Source organism: Anastrepha ludens, chromosome 5, assembly GCF_028408465.1.
Source record: "Anastrepha ludens isolate Willacy chromosome 5, idAnaLude1.1, whole genome shotgun sequence".
NCBI classification, from domain to species: domain Eukaryota; kingdom Metazoa; phylum Arthropoda; class Insecta; order Diptera; family Tephritidae; genus Anastrepha; species Anastrepha ludens.
In genome coordinates this window covers 74,481,065-74,500,526 of record NC_071501.1, presented here as the reverse complement: position 1 = coordinate 74,500,526, position 19,462 = coordinate 74,481,065, and the positions used below count along the sequence as shown (strand labels likewise).

The 19,462-nt window shown below is 37.8% G+C and overlaps 3 protein-coding genes across 3 annotated transcripts in view; 2 read left to right on the top strand and 1 right to left on the bottom strand.

Moving 5' to 3' along the window:
• Positions 1–180: 180 nt before the first annotated feature.
• On the top strand, positions 181–2,018 carry LOC128864530 (zinc carboxypeptidase). The gene is made up of 5 exons (XM_054104233.1): positions 181–347; positions 637–764; positions 826–1,210; positions 1,285–1,669; positions 1,741–2,018. The coding sequence occupies exons 1-5, from the start codon at positions 195–197 to the stop codon at positions 1,950–1,952; spliced, it is 1,263 nt and encodes a 420-aa protein (XP_053960208.1). The 5' UTR covers positions 181–194; the 3' UTR covers positions 1,953–2,018.
• A 3,365-nt stretch (positions 2,019–5,383) lies between these two features.
• On the top strand, positions 5,384–8,507 carry LOC128863320 (zinc carboxypeptidase-like). Its single transcript, XM_054102433.1, has 5 exons — positions 5,384–5,566; positions 6,810–6,937; positions 7,163–7,547; positions 7,632–8,016; positions 8,241–8,507. The coding sequence occupies exons 1-5, from the start codon at positions 5,408–5,410 to the stop codon at positions 8,450–8,452; spliced, it is 1,269 nt and encodes a 422-aa protein (XP_053958408.1). The 5' UTR covers positions 5,384–5,407; the 3' UTR covers positions 8,453–8,507.
• A 5,699-nt stretch (positions 8,508–14,206) lies between these two features.
• The window catches only part of LOC128863112 (unconventional myosin-VIIa), a 38,179-nt gene continuing 32,923 nt past the window's right edge, over positions 14,207–19,462 (bottom strand). Inside the window, exons 5-6 of the mRNA XM_054102061.1 lie at positions 17,930–18,303; positions 14,207–17,254 (exon numbers count right to left, since the gene is read on the bottom strand). Coding sequence (XP_053958036.1) covers positions 16,088–17,254; positions 17,930–18,303 — 1,541 coding nt within the window. The 3' untranslated portion in view covers positions 14,207–16,087. The remainder of the gene's footprint in view (positions 17,255–17,929; positions 18,304–19,462) is intronic.

Here is a 19,462-nt window from a genome sequence, read left to right as displayed (position 1 = left end):
GAATGCCAATTTTCAAAGCAATTACATCTATTTCGTTTGATAGTTTACCGATAATATAGCACTTTCAAAAGCTTATCTGCTGATTATCTACGATTAAAAATTTGATAAAATTGAACGTGCGATTACGACAAGTACTTAAATGCTTCGACCACTTCAACTAAGTTTAGTTTCATTCAAACTGTTGGCTGAACAAAATGAAACTTCTAACATTGGTTTTAGCCATTTTCCTGGCCATTGCAACCGCATCCAAAGTCACTAGATACGATAATTTCAAAGTATTCAAGATTAGAACGGAAAATGTGGAACACCTACGAATGATTGAGAAATTGGCTGCCGATTCGGAGAATGTAAGTTCAAAGTGTGGTGAAAGGAGTTGGGAAGTGAAATATTTGTAAGAAGTGAAAGGAGGAATTATCACATGTAAAAACCTCGCATCATGATGAATTTTAAAAACGTAAAATAATAATACTAAGTTGCAGTTTAAAGTGAACTTCAGCTCAATTTTATTTATTTTTTTTAATTTTTTTTTTCATTAGGAATGGCAGGGTCCGATTGAAGAAAATCATTTAAATTTACGACTGTAAATTGCACTTTTCCTTGCCTCTTTTAAAACTGATAACCAACTATAAATTTCAGTTCAATTTATGGCACAGCAGCAATAAAGAAGTGCATATTATGGTCAGTCCACAAAAGCTCATGCAACTACAAAACTATACGCGCTCCTATAATCTGCCTTTGGAAGTAATGGTGTCAAATGTGCAGAGGTAAATATAAACAGCTGTTGTGAAAAAATTTAAGCACTGAAAGCAAATTCTCGTTCCGCAGTCGTATCGATACAGAAAAATCCACTAAATCCACAGATGATCTCTCATTTGGTTGGACACGCTATTATCCCTTATCAGCAATCGAAGAATTTTTAGATGACATATTGGCGACGCATCCACTTGTTACGAGTGAAATAAATATTGGCACATCCTATGAGGGACGTAAAATACGTGGCATTAAAATCTCTTATAAATCGGGCAATCCCGGCATATTCATCGAATCCAATATACATGCACGAGAATGGATCACCTCAGCGACCGCGACTTGGTTAATCAATGAATTACTCACTTCGGAAGATGAAAATGTGGTGAATTTGGCCCAAAACCATGATTGGTATATTGTGCCAGTTTTGAATGTGGATGGTTTTGTCTATACACATGAAACGGTATGTAGGCTTCAGATGCAATTTGTATTTGTGAAAGCCGCCTTCACTTATTTTCTTCCTATTCTTCTTCACAGGATCGCATGTGGCGCAAAACTCGCCAACCAGTGGAGGGTTCGTCATGCATTGGGGCAGATCCGAATCGCAACTACAATTCACATTGGATGGAGAGTAATGGCGCTTCTTCGAATCCCTGCGATGAGACATATGCCGGTCCGGTAGCGTTCTCAGAGCCGGAGGTTAAGGCCCTTGCCGATTATGTCACTAGCATTAAGGATCGTATCAATATTATGCTCGCCTTTCATTCCTACAGTCAAGTGTTACTTTCTCCTTATGGCTGGACGCAAGTGCCTCCTACAAATCACAATGATTTGATCGCAGTGGCGAAGGCTTATTCAGATGCGGTCAAAGCGCTGCCTTATAACACGACTTATACTTATGGTTCTACAGCGGATGTAATGTGTAAGTCAATTAAAGTGGCACAGGATGTTTTTCTAGAATTCTATTGAAATCATTTGTTACAATCCTTGTAGATTACGCCTCTGGTGCCACCAATGATTGGGCTTACAGTGAACAGGGTATTGAACTCTCATACACCATCGAATTCCGAGATACGGGACGTTATGGTTTTATACTACCTCCGGTGCAGATAATACCACATTGTGAAGATACACTTGCCGGATTAGTGGCTCTGGTAAAAAGCGCTGACGAATTGGGTTATCTCAAGATTAAATACGAAGATTAAACGTGAAATGAAATGGGGAGGTTTTGTTTTTTATGACTTGAAAAAAAAAAAATCGGAAATATACCTACTGCCTGTATTGGCAGCAAACCGTAAAATATAACGATTGTGTAAGAATTGTTGCATTTTATTTAATTTCAATTACTAATTTTTTAAAGTGGTATCAAATATATGTCCTAAATCGTCATATCCATCAGTGTAGATGTGGCCTGAGCTCAGCGGCTAACAACGCTCCCGAATACGATGTATATACATACATATGAGGTTGTGCAATAAGTTTTCCGGTTCTATAGAAAAACCCAATTTAATGATTTGAAATACACCTAGAGTATCCCTGAACATAAATACATGTTTTTTAACGAGATTCCAATTTATAAATTTCTTCTCTGAAGTGAGAATCAAGAAGGGCTGGAAAATGCGCTTCCATAGCTATTCTGACCTCATCATTTGATGCAAAGCGCTTTTTACGCATGCATTTTTTCGGCCAAATCTGCTGATTACGGTAAGTGCTCCAACAATTCGAACTTTACTTCATGGATTTTAGCCAAGTCAAAATACTCTTGTGAAACGATGCATTGCCCTGATGAAAAATAATTTTTAGCTTATGCAAACTGGGAATTCGTTAACATATTTTTCCTTTAATCCACAAACAAAACCACTTTCGCATCTCAAAAAACTGACGCTAACAAGTTTTTGGACGATTTCAGGACACGAGCTCGGTTCGGAGCCGAAGAATCAGGCCCACACCACTCTTTAGCCTCCTGTTTTGAATCCACTAATCGACACCTTAAATGTTGCTGAGAAAGTCGCATTCGAAAATGTTTTTGTTCCATTGTTAGAGAACGCGGCACCCATTGTGCACACAGCTTTCTGAAACCCAATACTTCAGTCAAATTATTGCTTACACTGTCCAATGAGATGCCTATGGCTGCTGGTAAGTCTCTTTCAGTCACTTGACGATTTTTCAGTATAATACCCGTATTTTTCCCCCCACGATTTCTGGTGTTGTTGTTGTTTTTGGCTTTAAGTTTTCTCCGACCACGCTTAAATTCAGCAACCCACCCTTCTATCGTGCTAATTGATGACGAAAGGTCCTTATACACTTTCAAAATTTGTTCACAAATTTCCTTTGGTTTTAAACCTTCCAAAAATAAAAATAGATATTCAATTATTGCATGATACTTGATTTTTTCCATTGTAGAAAATACTGTAACACGTCGATACTAAATGGCTTGTAAACAAAACATGAATTGACAGATTAAAATGAATCTTCACATACGTTCATATGAAGAGTGTACAAAAAAAAGTGTACGCTAGTAGGAACGTCCTCTCTGATCGAACCACAAAACTTATTGAACAACCTAGTATGTATAATCTGTGTCTCGCAATTTTTTATGCTTGTTGAATATTAAGCTCATTCGTATTCGCTAAGTCCATTGAACTTTCGTGTAGCACTTGGATGATCTTCAGTTTAATTGGCCGACGCGTCACTATTTTCTCTTGCTATTCAATGGGAAGCAATATTATTTTTTAACCAGTATTTCCAATATAGAGGGGAGTCATCTTTCTCTCCACCACCTCTATTGAACACTTTCAGGGTTAAGGTGTTTGTTTATCTCTACGTATGATATGACCTAGGAGGCTTAGATCTTCATTTACTGCGCTATGTCCATTATACTCGTATTCTTATAAAACTTAGGTAGCTCTTAGGCACATTGAACAGGTGTCAGTAGTATAGCAACAGCAACAGTAGTATTTTGTATTTGCTTTTAGTCCCTGCAGTGTCAAAATCTGTGGCAAAGATTGACAGATAGAAACAAAATAATTAGCTAAAATGGAATCAGCTGTGGGTAGCTCATTATTCTCCTCCAATTTGTGGTGTCCATCTTTATGTTATTCCACAAAGGAAGGCCGCACGTCTGCGATGGGCAAATGGTTTTTTTTATTAGAAGGGCTATTTTGAAAAATGTTTATATTTTCTGTTTTAGCAAAGCGCATTTTCATTTCGGAGGCTATAATAACAAGCAAAAATTCCGCAACTGCAGTTATCGGAAAAACTGTACGTAAACGTAGAAGTGCCAATGACAGCATAGTTCCCAGTCCAGCATGGACCCCCCTTCCTCGTGTCCTTTTTGGGGCACCGTGTACATGCGCCTTGCTGAAACGTCTTCGTTCAAATGCGTAACATGACCCAGCGAGTGCAGTCGCTGTAGTTTTACATGATTAACTATGCACATGCCCCCGTAATGCTCATGCAGCTTGCTGTTCCAACATACACGATACTCCTTACCAACGCGGAAGGAACCAAAGATTTTACGGAGAATTTTTCTTTGGAATACTTCCCGATTTTTTCATCTGCTGTTGGTATCGACCATGCTTCTGCGCCATATAGAAGGACGGCAATGAGCGTATAAGTTTGATCCTTCAAGAAAACACTCTACTTTTCAATTGCCTACTGAGTCCAAAGTAACACGTGTCGGCAAGAATTATTCTCCGTTTGATCTACTGCTGCCCAAGATGCGAAGACCCCTTATCCGTCGGACAGGATTTTATATGCAATGCTAAGCCAGCTTATAGTGCGGTAGTTTACGCAGATTGCAGGATCGCTCTTCTTATCTATTGGGCAAAGCACTCTCTCAATCGATAAACAATTTTTTGAGTCTCAAAACTGAAGACACAGACTTGGGCGATCTTTGGTATGAGCAGAACGGCGTATCATAGCCCATCGCCCGTACCACAATCGATCTGTTGCGCGTCAAGTTTAGTAGTCGTATTGTCAGCCGTTTTGCGTTTTCAATTTTCCACCTTTGGGCTGTAATTTGGCGCCGTTAGGTATCGTGAAGAAACGTTATAATGCGTTCAATCCATTAACGATACAGAGGCCCTTACGGCGAATATCGAGCAAGCCATTCGAGAGATAGTGCCAGGAATTCTCGCCAAGGTCTGGAAAAACTGGATTAACAGATGGGTACTGCGATGCTAACTGAGGAAACCGTATTCCATAAATACTGGGAATGTTTGCTCTTCTGAATAAACTAATTTTCGTCTTCTTATTGATAAACCAATAGATAATATACTGCAAAAATTGGCTTTTGTTAATTTTTTGGTATTTTCAAAAGTAAACCACTAGCTGATTGCCCTCTTTATTAGACGCACTAATAATGGAAATTTTGCCAAAATAATGCACCTTAACATATTTTAGAAAAATGTTGCTAGCAATATGTTGCAAGATACTTTTTTTAACAACATTGTTGCTAGATCCGAAATTCCAATTCAGTACATTGGGCACACATCATTTTTGCCGCACCATCTTTATCACCTAAAGAGGCTTATCGTTAATAAAACGCAATTAGATTAGGTAGAACCACATCATAAATCTATTGGTTTTAGACTTCTTTGGTTATTTAACAAGACCTAAAGTTTAATTCGGTTCAATCCTCCTTTGGCAGTTGCACGAAATGAAAAGCTTAATACTTGTTTTCGGATTTTTAGCCATATTCGTGGCTGTTGGATGTGCGTCAAAAGTGCGTTATGATAATTTTAAAGTGTTCAAAATCCAAACCAAAAATGCAGAACAGCGACAGATGATCGAGAAATTGGCTGAAAATGCGGAAAGTGTAAGTTCAAATCTGATTAAAAGAAATAAAAATAAATAAATTATTGCAAAAAAAACGAAAATCCTGGTACTTGCTTGTTTCTCTAGTATAAAAGCGCATAGAGATTTTTGAACAACCAAATACAGGATATGTGAAATTTTTTAATGTTTGATGTACTTTATTCCAAACTTATATGATGTAAGAGAGGAGATTTCTTTCCGCGATACTACTGATGATCGCCAACGTTTCCTCGCTACTTGTTGATTACATTTTCAGTGGTGATGTGACCAACTGCATTCTCCAGCATTCGACGGTATTGTGCCCAACGCATGCATTGGAAGAATGTGTGTTCAGGGTCATCTTCGGCGGCTTCCCCGTATATGCATGTGGAGTGTTCGCATTTCCCTATTTTGAGCAGGTATTTCTGGAAATACCCGTACCTCGAAAGCATTTGAGCTGTATAAAAATTGACTTCGCCGAAGTCCCTGCTGTTCCATGTGGTGACGCCTTTTATAAATCTAGCCGTCTATCTGCCACGTGTTGCGTTAATCCAGCAGTCTTGCCATAGCCTTAGCATTTCATCGCTTATTTCGCGTGCTGCAGATTTGCCCTGATACTGTGCGGTAGGCAGACACAACTCTCAGGGCTGCCGTTCGTTGTACCGAAGCTAAGAGCTTGGATCGATGCTTTACCTTTAGCGCATTTGCCGACAGTTCAGCTCCGTATACGAGAACGGAGAGCGTGGTAGCCATCATTATTTCCCGTTGGACCCCCTATATTTGGCATCAGTATACTGAGTAAGGATGTCATCTTAGCGGCTTTCTCCGCTGCGTGCTGTATTTGGGCCTAGAAGGGTTCAATCTTATTCCTAGGTGCTTTGAAGCCGTTCCTTACTTCTAAGGTGGCAAGGAGGACTATACTTCTGGATTGTATACTGCCCTGATGCGCTGCCCACACTGTCTATATTAGCTTCTTTGTGTTCATATGTATATATTGTATAAATATATTTTTTAAATCCTTTTTATTTAATTATACACATTTTTTTTAACTTACAGTTTTGGTAGCTTCAATTAAAAAAGAAATAAGCACCAAACTAAAAAATATTTGCATTTTGGGTATAAAAAAACACGAATATATCCATGTATTGATAAGCAAGCAACCCAGCGAAAGCCGATGTATCGTTTTTTGTTTTTGCATTTTAAACTAAACTCCGCTAATTCATTGCTCTACACATATTTGCGATAATAAACTCTTTACTATTTAGTTTAATTTATGGCACAGCGATGACAAAGAAGTTCATGTTATGGTAAACCCACAGAAGCTCATACATCTACAAAACTATACGCGCTCCCATAATCTGCCTTTGGAAGTAATGGTCTCAAACGTGCAAAGGTGAGAACATAAGTAAAACACTTTATGCTCGTATGAAATACATTTGCAGTTCGCAAAAGTCATAAAAATATTTTAAAAGGGAGAGTTTTACATACAAACCTGCATATCTCAAAAGAGAAAAAAAAAATTGTGTGCAGGGTCTCTATAACTTCAATGTCTTTAATATTTTTTAGTCCATAATTATTTTTACTAAATAAAAGAATTTGTTGTGGTTGAACTCTACAGCCTCATCGATGATGAACAGCCCTCTAAATCCACGGATGATCTCTCATTTGGTTGGACGCGCTATTATCCCTTATCAGCAATCGAAGAATTTTTAGATGACATATTAGCGACGCATCCACTTGTTACGAGTGAAATAAATATTGGCACATCCTATGAGGGACGTAAAATACGTGGCATTAAAATCTCTTATAAATCGGGCAATCCCGGTATATTCATCGAGTCCAACATACATGCACGAGAATGGATCACCTCGGCTACCGCGACTTGGTTCATCAACGAATTACTCACTTCGGAAGATGAAGATGTGGTGAACTTGGCCCAAAACTATGATTGGTATATTGTACCAGTTTTGAATGTAGATGGTTTTGTCTATACACATGAAACGGTATGCGAGCTAGAGATGAATCTACTATAATTTTTTTGTAATTTTTGCTGCTCTCACTTATTTACTTACTATTTATTTTTACAGGATCGCATGTGGCGCAAAACTCGCCAACCTGTGGAGGGCTCGGCATGCATTGGCGCAGATCCGAATCGTAATTGTGATTCGCATTGGATGGAGAATGGTGGTGCCTCATCAAATCCATGCTCTGAGACATTTGCCGGCACGCACCCTTTTTCCGAGCCTGAAATTAAAGCTCTTGCCGATTATATAGCTAGCATTAAAGATCGTCTCAATATTATGCTCGCTTTTCACTCGTATAGCCAAGTGTTGCTTTCACCATATGGACATACAAGCGAGCTTACCGATAATCACGATGATTTGATGGCAGTGGCAAAGGCTTATTCAGATGCGGTGAAAGAATTGCCCTACGCTACGGAATACACATATGGCACATCAGCTACGTCCATGTGTAAGTAAAAAAGTTTTGAAAGGGGAACAGGAAAAGGAGGAATTAAAATATGTTCTCGATTTCTTAAATTACATCATAAACAATTTTTGTGGATCTAAACTGTATATGTACGCCTAGGAATATTCAAAAAGTATGAAACATATTTTTGTTTTTTTTTGTATCGAGCTTCACACTTCTAGAAATAGTTGAAAGTACTTATTGAATTTTCTTATGTTTCTGTGTAGATTTTACTTCCGGTTCGACAAGAGACTGGGTCTACAATACACAGGGTATTCGTCTCTCATACACCATCGAATTCCGTGATACTGGACGTTTTGGTTTCATCTTGCCGCCGATACAGATATTACCACATTGTGAGGATACGTTCGTCGGCATATTGGCAATAGTGAAGAAGGCCAAGGAATTGGGTTACCTGGAACCAAAGTACACTATTTGAAATAGAAATCCATATGTATTTTGCACATATAAGTACTAATGAAAGAAGGCACATAAATACTTATATAAATAAATATATTCATGCCAATGCTTTTGAAATGCATAGAACAATTTTTATATTGCATATCAAGTTTGTGGTAAAATGTAATATTTAAATTTAGTCTAATTAAAATCCAGCTACTTAGTGGATTTATTTAACTGAAACACTTCTCACGAATGCGCTACTGATGTTCCGCATAACATTTTCATATCTACATTTTCTTGTAAAATATGGCGTACTCGTTCACTAGAGATGCCTATGGTATTTCGAATTTTTAGTCTAACTTGGTTCTTCACAAGCCGTATCATGCAATTGCTTAATAAATTCTGGTGTTTTTGAACGTCCACTAGGTGGTTCATCTTTAAAGTTTGTACTCGTGGGACCAAGACACCCACATAACATAAGACCCATAAACCCACAATTGGGAATGTAGCAGCAGATTCCTTTAACACTTTCAACACCCTCGTATGAATTTCACTTGCTGACAAATCTTCCGAAACAATGAATTTTATCACTGCACTGTTCCTTTCATTACAAAAAATTTATTGATTAGTCAACTTTAAATGACTCGTAATAAAAGTATATATATTATCTAGGATCCTTTAACTCCTAGTTGGTGCATAGGGCGTAAAATCTCGCAATCAAATTGTTTGCGATGTTGTCGTTATCTCCCAGTGACTTAAAATTCTATAGTCTGATCTTAATCATTGTACGTTAGCCAAATGCCTTCGATGATTGATTTGGTTTTGTTATCCGAGCCTGATTGTTTGATGATTCGTTAGCATATTGAGTTTTAGGAAAGTAGGTTGCTAGCCTTCCGACCCTAGCATGGTGATAGTTGAACTATCCGCAACTTCAAGCAGGTGTTTGTCTGTTTTGGTCCGCGTGTGGTATATAATATTATTCCCCATTTACCGATAAGAGAGTTAACTCCACTCGTAAATAAACAATGAATTGTCAGATCGAAAAATTCTTTTTTTGTGTTCAACTGAAGTATAAAATTTGAAATCATATATAAATTTTGATTAGTTTATGGTTAACAGATGTCGCTTTCAACCAGAGATGTTCAAAAAAGATAGGTGTTTCCAAAAAACGTTTTTTTTATTTGGTCAGACTACGATAGCAATTCGCGAATTTAGCCATTTTCAGTATTCTCTCCACCCTTATTGCAGTAGAGCAACTGATTATACATTTTACAGTGCTCTGCTTGCCCTTTTCCTTACTGTTGTCTAAAGAATTCCAACATGAATAAAATGCACACCATTGCTGGTCTTGCTCTTGCTTCCCTTCCGTTTGTTTGCATATTTTTAAGCCATGACGTCTAGCGGATTCGGAAAACGCAATATTGTATTCTATCATTTTTGACTTTGAATGGCATATTTGTAGGAATTTTATTCAAACGAGATGAAAAAAAAGCTATGGCTGCATGATTCTCTTACAGCTTTCAATTTACGTAAAATATATAAATTGGGAATCTAAAACCCACAGCTCTCTATGCTTTCTAAGTTAACTGGATTTTAAGCTAACCAGTATGGTAGGTTAGTCTAAGTTATGTAAAATTATGTCTGAGGTCTTACTGTTGTTAGCTAATTTTCCAAGGTTATAGGACTCAACCTTCCATTATAAGTCAATCATTTTGAAGTCATGAAAATAAAATGTCTTAGGAATTTTATCGAGAGTTTTTTTTTAAGAGCTTGGGAATTTAAAATGATAATACAAAATAGAAATATTGTGCGAATGAATTTTTTGTCGTCTTGTTGGGACCAAATGCCGTCGAGGCTGCCGTCGATGTAGACATCGAGACGTCGACTTTTGGACAAAAATTCAGTTACCTCGGCTCGTTAGCGTTCGCCATTCACCGTAACAGCAGCTCCTTTCTTAAGAAATAAGGAACCCCTGCGAGTAAACCGCACGTAAAATGGACGAAGTGCTCTATAAACTCCGCGAACAGATCTTTTTTTTTCAACGTAATGTCCACAATTTGAAGTAAAATTCCACAAGGTCGAACGAGTTTGACATAAAAAGTTTTCGTTTTTTATATTTAAATATAAAATCTTAGGGTATTTCATTCAATTAGATATTTTTTATACCTATTTATGTAGTCATTTTTTAAAAACTTTGTAGCCATACGGGTTATTTTCAAGGAAAAAAACACAAATCCAGTTCTATTGCAATACAAAAAGCATTATTGAGCTTGCGGGCGAGTTCGGATAGCCCATGCGGCTATAATGACAAAAAAACGAATAGCATTGTCGTGCCATAGAGTACGGAATATTTACTTACGATGGAGTTTCTGCAAAGAAAATATGCAATTAATGAGACAGAGCGATTGATGGGTAGTAACAAGTATTATAGTTTTGTTGTTAAAATTTGTTCTTATTACTGTGTAGAGCAATTTGCAATAAGTAGGTGGAGGTTCTCTGGAGTAGGGTAATCTGTTAGTTGTACATATTTGTCCAGCACAAACAAACAAAAGCATTAAATCTTTTTTGAAAATAAGAACAAATAAGTATTACTTCGTTTAATTTTCAAAGTTACTTTTTACTGTCTTACAGAGGTGTTCTGCTACACTGAAATGTTTGTAAAAGAATAACGACTACATATCAATCGCTTGCTGGAAGAAGTTTGACTGGGGTTTAATTTTAAAGGGTTTATTTTGAACTAAATCTATATATGACGAAAAAAGAGAAAAGGGGTTAAAGGCTTTTACTTTACTGTCGCTTCTTAAGAAAACTAACATCGTTTTTTCAATGTTTTTCCTTTAATAGATCTCGCTTTGCTTTCTACCATAGCACAAAAGAAGAGCTGGAGGTCATTTCTGCATACTTATCTAAAAAAATCGCTTTGAATTAAAAAACCCTTGGCATGATTATTCTTCTTCTTCTTAATTGGCGCGATAACCGCTTACGCGATTTTGGCCGAGTTTAACAAAGCGCGCCAGTCGTTTCTTTCTCGTGCTAACAGGCGCCAATTGGACACACCAAATGAAGCCAAATCCTTCTCCACCTGATCTTTCCAACGCAGAGGAGGCCTTCCTCTTCATCTACTACCACCAGCTGGTACCGCATCGAATACTTTCAAAGCCGGAGCGTTTGTATCCATTCGGACGACATGGCCCAGCCAACGAAGCCGCTGGATCTTTATTCGCTCCGCTATGTCTATGTCGTCGTAAAGCTCATACAGCTCATCGTTTCATCGTCTGCGATATTCGCCATTGCCAACGTGCAAAGGTCCAAAAATCTTACGCAGAATCTTTCTCTCGAACACTCCAAGCGTCGCTTCATCGGATGTTGTCATCGTCCAAGCTTCTGCGCCATACGTTAGGACGGGCATGATGAGAGTCTTGTAGAGTGTTAGTTTTGTTCGTCGAGAGAGGACTTTACTGCTCAGTTGCCTAATTAGTCCAAAGTAGCACTTGTTGGCAAGAGAGATTCTACGTTGGATTTCAAGGCTGACATTGTTATCGGTGTTAATGCTGGTTCCTAAATAAACGAAGTCTTTTACAACCTCAAAATTATAACTGTCAACAGTGACGTGAGTGCCGATACGCGAGTGCGCCGACTGTTTGTTTGAAGACAAGAGGTACTTCGTGTTGTCCTCGTTCACCACCAAACCCATTCGCTTTGCCTCTTTATCCAGTTTGGAGAAGGCAGAACTCACAGCGCGGTTGTTAAGGCCGATGATGTCAATATCATCGGCATACGCCAACAATTGTACGCTCTTATAAAATATAAAATATTGGCATGATTATTACTTTTTCGTAATTTGCTCACTTAAAAAGCAATATTTATTTTTGGCAATCACAAATTATTATTATTGGAATACAAGCATGCCGATACAATTAGCTACAATTATAATTAATACAAACGTTTCTATTTTTATTACATACAAAATTGGTTACAAATGTGTTGAAATCATGCATCCATATATTTACTAGCACAAATCAATTTTTTGTACTTACTTATTTCACATTACAATAGTCTTAAAATACACAGGTATAAATACATTTGCAATAAGTTAAAACATTGAAAAATATTTGGTGGAAGTTTTTTGAGTGGTTGCTAACACTGATGTCGGTTATGTCCATTAGTATCAACCGGAGGCGGGTTCAAGAAAATGACTCAGAGAATACGAAAGATTCTCCAGAATGGTGGAATACAAGATTATGTAGATGGAAATAAAATTTCAATAATAGTTTTGAAGTGTTTCGATTTTAGATGAACTGTGAGAGCGGTCTGAGGCGAAGATGTTAGAACAGGAAACTTTTGTCAATAAAAATGGAAAGTCAGATTAGGCAGTGTACCATACCAAAGAATATAAACCATAGGTACCTCGTGAGCAAAAAAGAGAAGTAAAAGCAACCAAACCTATAAATATGCGAAACTCAACAACTGATTATTTAAATTTATTAAGAATCGATATGTACAATTTTTGGATTTTCTCTCAACCATGGGGACTTCATATTGCCTAGCTAGCGCCAAAAGCGTAAAGCTCCATTGTTTAATCGCAATAATCTACAATTAGGTTTCTTTCTCTGAAAAGGGGCTGCATTATTTGAAGTTCATCAAACAAAAAGAAAAAAAACTAACTCTCGCTGTTCGGTAGGCCACCGAGAAAGTTGGGCATTATTTGTTTGAACAATTCGGCACTATAACAACTGAATATCTGTAGACTGACATCCATTGGAAAAATGAGTTGCATAAGCTTTACGGCGGCATAGACATAGCGCAGCGAATAATGATCCAACGGTTACGTTGGCTGGGTCATGTCATCCAAATGGATACAAACGCTCCCGCTCTGAAAGTATTCGACGCAGTACCAGGTGATGGTAGCAGAGGATGAGGAAGGCCTCTTCTGCGTTGGAAAGACCAGGTCTTGGCTTCACTTGGGGTGTCCAACTGGCGCCGGTTAGCACAAGAAAGAAACGACTGACGCGCTTTGTTAAACTCGACCATATCGCGCCAATAAAGAAGAAGAAGACTTCCATTGTACAGATTAACAGATATAGAAAAAATTAGAGCGCAGTAATCAGAGCTATTAACCGGAATTAAGAATGACCGGACTTTTCGCCATACCGGCAGCTCATATATTTCCCTATAAACCGTTAAAAACCTAATGGAACTAAGGCAACAAAATTTGTAGCATCAAATGTATCCCAAGACCGTTTCACCTACAGACCTTTTAAGGCCGGCGGGGCAATTAAAAGGTCAAAAAAATCGATTTTTTTTCCTAGAATCAATAGCTTAGATATTCAAGAACATGAGACACAAATTTTCAGAGTTAAATTCCAAGTATTTGCAGAGTTACAGAGCCGAGCGTAGTGCGGCGTCGAGCAACCGTGCGCTTATTGTTGACTTTGAAGCGCGTTTTCTCGGCTTTTCATTTTCACGATTTTACCTAATTTATGTACACGATTGCAAAAAAACTAAACGAGCCATCCATTTCATTCAAAATGCGTTATCTTCAGTATTGTTTTCTCTTCTATGTGAACTAAAAAAAACATCCAAAAACTTTTTTTAAGCGACTTTTTTACCCAGTTGAAGAGTTTTTTTTCCTTGAAAAACCACTTTTTTTTCTACCTTCCCCAAAAATTCGAATTTTACGTGTTTCTCCCAATTTTCTTAGTTCACATCGAAGATAATTACATCAAAATTAATAATCTTTTTTTTTTTGTTTTCAGATGAAAATTGCAAGTTGTATCTTGTACAGAAGTTGGATACTTCAGTTGGATACTTCAGTGGCAAAGCGCTCTGGGAATCTATTGATAACTCGGCTTACAATATATTGTTGGAGATTGTACAAATGTTTTTTTTTTAGTTCAAATATATATTAAACTATCCCTAAAACTTCATTTGGCTAATTGTTTTTTTTTCTCATCCTACAACGCTTCGCGAAAACTACTGAATTTAGGACATCTAATTGGCCCGCCGGCCTTAACGAAAAGATCTCTTCACCCTTTACAGAGTTACTCTAATACAGGCATACTCTAATAAGCTGACTATTGGCCAAAGACAATCTATGTGAATGGAGTTTTGAATAGAATGGAATTGAGGATGGGCAGCATCTGAGTAATATTTCCCACTGTATTTAAGGTCTAGAGAGAGGATTTTTAATGTAGGAAGAAACGGCTGGGCTGGGAATTCATTGCTTCTCGGCACACTTCAGAGATATTTTTTTTAATCAGCAGTTTGTCGATAGAAAGAAAATGGCTGGCCCATTCTCAATACAGGGTTGCCCATATTCGACGGACCCATCTGGCAACCCTGTATCTTTTGACAGAGTCGTCAGATCGCTTAATGACATACCGCGTTAGAAGCGTCAGTCCAAGCAGATGTTTACCATGGAACAGTACATGCCACGCTAGCGCTCCCAAATTGTTGAAATTTACATTCAACAAAAGAAGTCTATTGTGAAAACTCAACGTGCGTATAAAAAATTAAATAATGTGAAAAGTGCGCCTTCTAAGAACACCGTTAAACGTCTGTACGAAAGGTTTTCGACTGGTGGTGCTCTTTCTAATCCAAATAGGCCAAATCAAAACCGACCAAGGCGCTCGGATGAGAATATTGCTCTTGTACGGGCCAGTGTTGAGGCGTCGCCAAGGACATCCCAAAATCGCCGTTCTCAGCAGTTGGGCATTCCTCGGACCACGATTATTGGGCCGTTTTTCTTCGAAAATGAAGATGGTCAAGCTGTTACCGTCAATCAGGAGCGTTATCGCGATATGATAACCACTTTTCTGGTGCCAATTATTCGTCGAAAGCGTATGAGGCAGTTCTGGTTTCAACAAGACGGCGCTCCACTACACACAGCTCGCACCACAATCGATTTTTTGAAGCAATTGTTTCCTCGTCGTTTGATGTGAGGATATTTAAAATCAAAGGTTTGTATTAATAAGCCAAAGACCATAGAAGAGCTCAAGAACAACATCCGTGAGGAAATAGCCACTATTCCAGCCGAAATGTTAGCTAAAACTATGGAAAATGTTGCAAAACGGGCACAATACGCCGTCCAGGCCCAAGGCGGCCATTTGAGAGATATCATATTCAAAAAGTGATGTCAACAAATCTACTTGAACGAAATATGTAAAATGATTATTATCGTTAACATCAAAAAAATTGTGTTTTTCTTTGATAAAAAAAAAAAAAACACATGGGTCCGTCGAATATGGGCAACCCAGTACATCCGACCCGAAAATACTCCATCTAAGTCAAGCGAAAGACGAACCGTGGCAGATAAAATGCTTTATACGATCCTCATCAGTGGATTGTAAAAGATGCCTGTGGTGGCCAATGAAGCTTACTATAATAACTTTGTTTTTGTTTTTGGTGTTTTTTTTTAATCTTTTTTTTTCAACGCACTCAAATCGTATTGTACAATTTATAATAATTTACCGAATAGCATTATGTATAATACATATTTTCTATTTTAGTTATATTATTAGCTACAATGGCATATTTTTTGGAACTTGAAGTTTCTTAAAACAAAACATTTCTAATAATTTTTAATTATAGACTCTTTCTTGCTATCCACTTCCATTGCACCACTCGCTCTTTTAGTCTCTATTTGCTTTGTGTGGCCTATTTAAAACCGCGTTTAGTACATACTTTGCGGGTCATAATACCGCACCGGTCGCGATAGTAATTTAGCGGGTATATCTTTCTTGAGTCGCGATTCGCGCTCGAACATCAATGATTTCTCTCTAACATTCGATATTACGGGGCCATTCACATCTGCATCGTCGAGAAAACCAAAAACATCATCTACTATCTGTTTCGAGGATTCCACATCGATGAAGTTGTCGCTGGACGTCTGCGCTTCGTTCACCTGTTTTTGCTTCGCCAAAATTACGCCGCCCACAGGTACAGTCGCCGCGCCATTCATATAACTTACACCATTCGTACCATTTACGGTATTCTTAATATTCATAGAATTCACATCAATGCCATTTACAGCGCCCTGCCCATTCGTTACACCATTCATTGGCGTTCGTGCTGTAGTGGGTGGTGGTGCAGTTGTGCGTGTGGAAGGCGCCACTGCTTTTGCCGCCGCTGTCTGGGTTACCACATTTGCGCTTAGACGCGCCTGTCGCTCCTTTTCCAATTGCTGATGCTCTCTTGCCTGCCGCACTAATAATTCTTCTGCTAAACGGAATGCTTGCAATTCTTTCCGACGTCGCTGTCGCTCCATCTGGCGCAGCTTGTACGCCTGACGCGCCAAATAACCGCGACAGTGAGCCTGCAAATGTATGACGCGACTGCGCAGCATTGTAAAAGCAGACGTTAGCCGTTTTTGAGCAATGCAAGCGCCTAATCGATGAAAACCTTGGCGCATGATGAGAAAATCTCGTCGCTCTTTGTGATTGCGCCACACTTTCTGTATGATGAGCGCCGCTTCGCGATAGCGTTGCAGCTGACGACGGAAGAGCACTTTTCGGAAACCACGTTGTATGGCTATGATCGATTGTAATACCTTATGGGCGCGTTCCTTCTCCAAGAACGTATCATCTACATCTTTCAGAAAAACCTTATGTCGTCCAAATTGATAATCAGCTGATGCAGGCAGCAAATTTTTGCAGATCTGTTCGGTTACTTGGCGACAGTTGAGTGTGTGGGTGGGTCCGAGTCCACGATGCAACAAACGGTAACGTTCGACGAAATCTTTGTAGGTGTGACGTATGGGATAGCCAGCGTGACGTATACGTGCTGTCTCCATCATGCCGGAATAGCGCAACTGACGCACGCAGAGTTCGCGGTCGAGAAACTGTGAAATCGATAAAAAAAATTAGTATATATCAAATTTATATACACATACATAAATATATATATGTATTTACTAAGGTAGCGAAAAAAAATATGCTTGCTGTTACCCACTAAATTTGTTCTGTGACCAAAAACATGAGACAATGAGATTTACAATAATTTTTATAATTACCATTGAATTCCTATGACACAATTGCAATTATCCGAAAATTTGTTTAAAATGCTTATGAATATTATTTTCAATTAGGCAAATTTTCTTGACTATAGAATAAATTTACGGGCAGCATTAAGAAAAAAAATTCGTAATATTTAAATTGATCTCTGCAACAGTGAGAAACATAAACTAGAAATCATGGCGTCTCATAAGGGATCGTGATATTATGAATATCTCTGATGACGAAAGTGCTTGACTATTACGAATGTTGGGGTTTCCAGTGACATATACCTCAGTTCAAAAATTTATTTACATGACACAATTTAATAACTATAATAATTATAAATTTTACTGGTTTTAACAAGGAAAGGTAATGGCATTTATTGCCGCTTAGACCCTTGTATATCCCAAAATATTTTGCTTTTGCCAGATATATTTCAAACCCGAATTAAAAGCATCAGAATAAGTAATCAGACTCCAGGTATTTTTAATTATTCAAATTATGAAGCAATAAGTACTCACATTTGGTTTCTTGTCCTCATTCGGCTTGATGCATCTAATAAAGAAGGGATGCGCAGCGGCGAGTGTGCGCATGAGCAGGTCCAATGAATTGCGGAATTTCACCGACAACGTGAACTGTTTCTTCATTGTATCATATGGCAGTTCCATTGGAAATATGTCGACGAGAAATTTATTTTTAGATTTCCCAATCATTTCACGCAAATCCATGCTGAACGAATCACGATTTTTCTCCAGAAATCCATTCGGGTTGTACATCACTACGCCGGCATAGTGGCGTATGCCAAAGAGTGCAGATTGATTGGATTTGGGTTTTACATAAATCGAGCGATTGCCATGTTGTACGTGAAGTTTCTCCAGCAGTGTGTAATCGGTGCCTGTGGAGTGGTAATTAAATCGATTAAAACTATTAAATATAGAACAAATTCGAATATTTTAATGCATATAGTAAGCATTACACAGGTCGACATAATTCTTTTTCGTTTGATGCATTTGTGGGCGCTGGAAAAAGCTAAAGTGGATCCACCAGCTTCAACATCAAAACTAATCAAATCAGAATCTTCATTAGTGATCCCAAAAACATTAGAGTAGTAATTTTTATTTAGCTCAATGTAATATTGTATAATAACTGGGTTATTATAACATTAAACATTAAAACGGTCTCATATAAAAAAGTGAGTTTCCTAAGTCTTTGTTATTTCACAATTCATAGCCCATGCCATCTATATTCAGAAAATTTGAGAGATAATTAAGTGTAGAGAATTACCCAACTTCGGCATCGACCCCAAAATTGCAGTTCAGTTTTGGTTCGGCTTCAGGCAAAAAAAAACACTTAATTTAAGCCGAAAATTGGTTTAAATTATATACAATTTAAGTTTTTGTAAAAATTAAAAAAAAAAAATAAAAACCAAACATCAAACTGCTGATCATTTCACTGTTGCAAGCCGGCTTTATTTCGTTAGGCAGATAGGATGGATAAAATACAGAAAAGCTACCATTTTATTTTTTTTATTATAACCTACCAAAACTATTAAACTATGACTATAAAAAATAATTACATTTTTGCAAGTTTCTTTAAGAAATATAAGCATACCACCTTGATCGAAAAATTCACGGAATATGTTCAGGAAATTCAAAATACAAGTTTATTCCTCAAAAGCCTTTAATACAGCTCTGGAAACATTTTTGGAACTTTATTTCGGTAGAGCCATCAGAGACGCCTCCGATTTTTCCATTAGTTTCTTTCGGCTTTGTGAACTTCCTTTCCTTTCGTTTCCTTCCAGAACTTTTAATCAAGGTCATGAGCTGAAATTAATCTATTTGAAACTTGTCCATCTTCTTTTGCTTTTTTATCAATAAAAATACTGGATTTTTAAAAAATCATGGCTGTTTATTACTTAGCACCATTAAAATGTTCGATTTGGTTTCAGTTCGTCTTCTGCCGAAATTGGCCGAAGTTCTATTCGATTAAATCATGAAGAAGCTTTGTAGGTTCAAATTATTTTCTTATCAAATCATTGAATGCTTAAGTGTTGG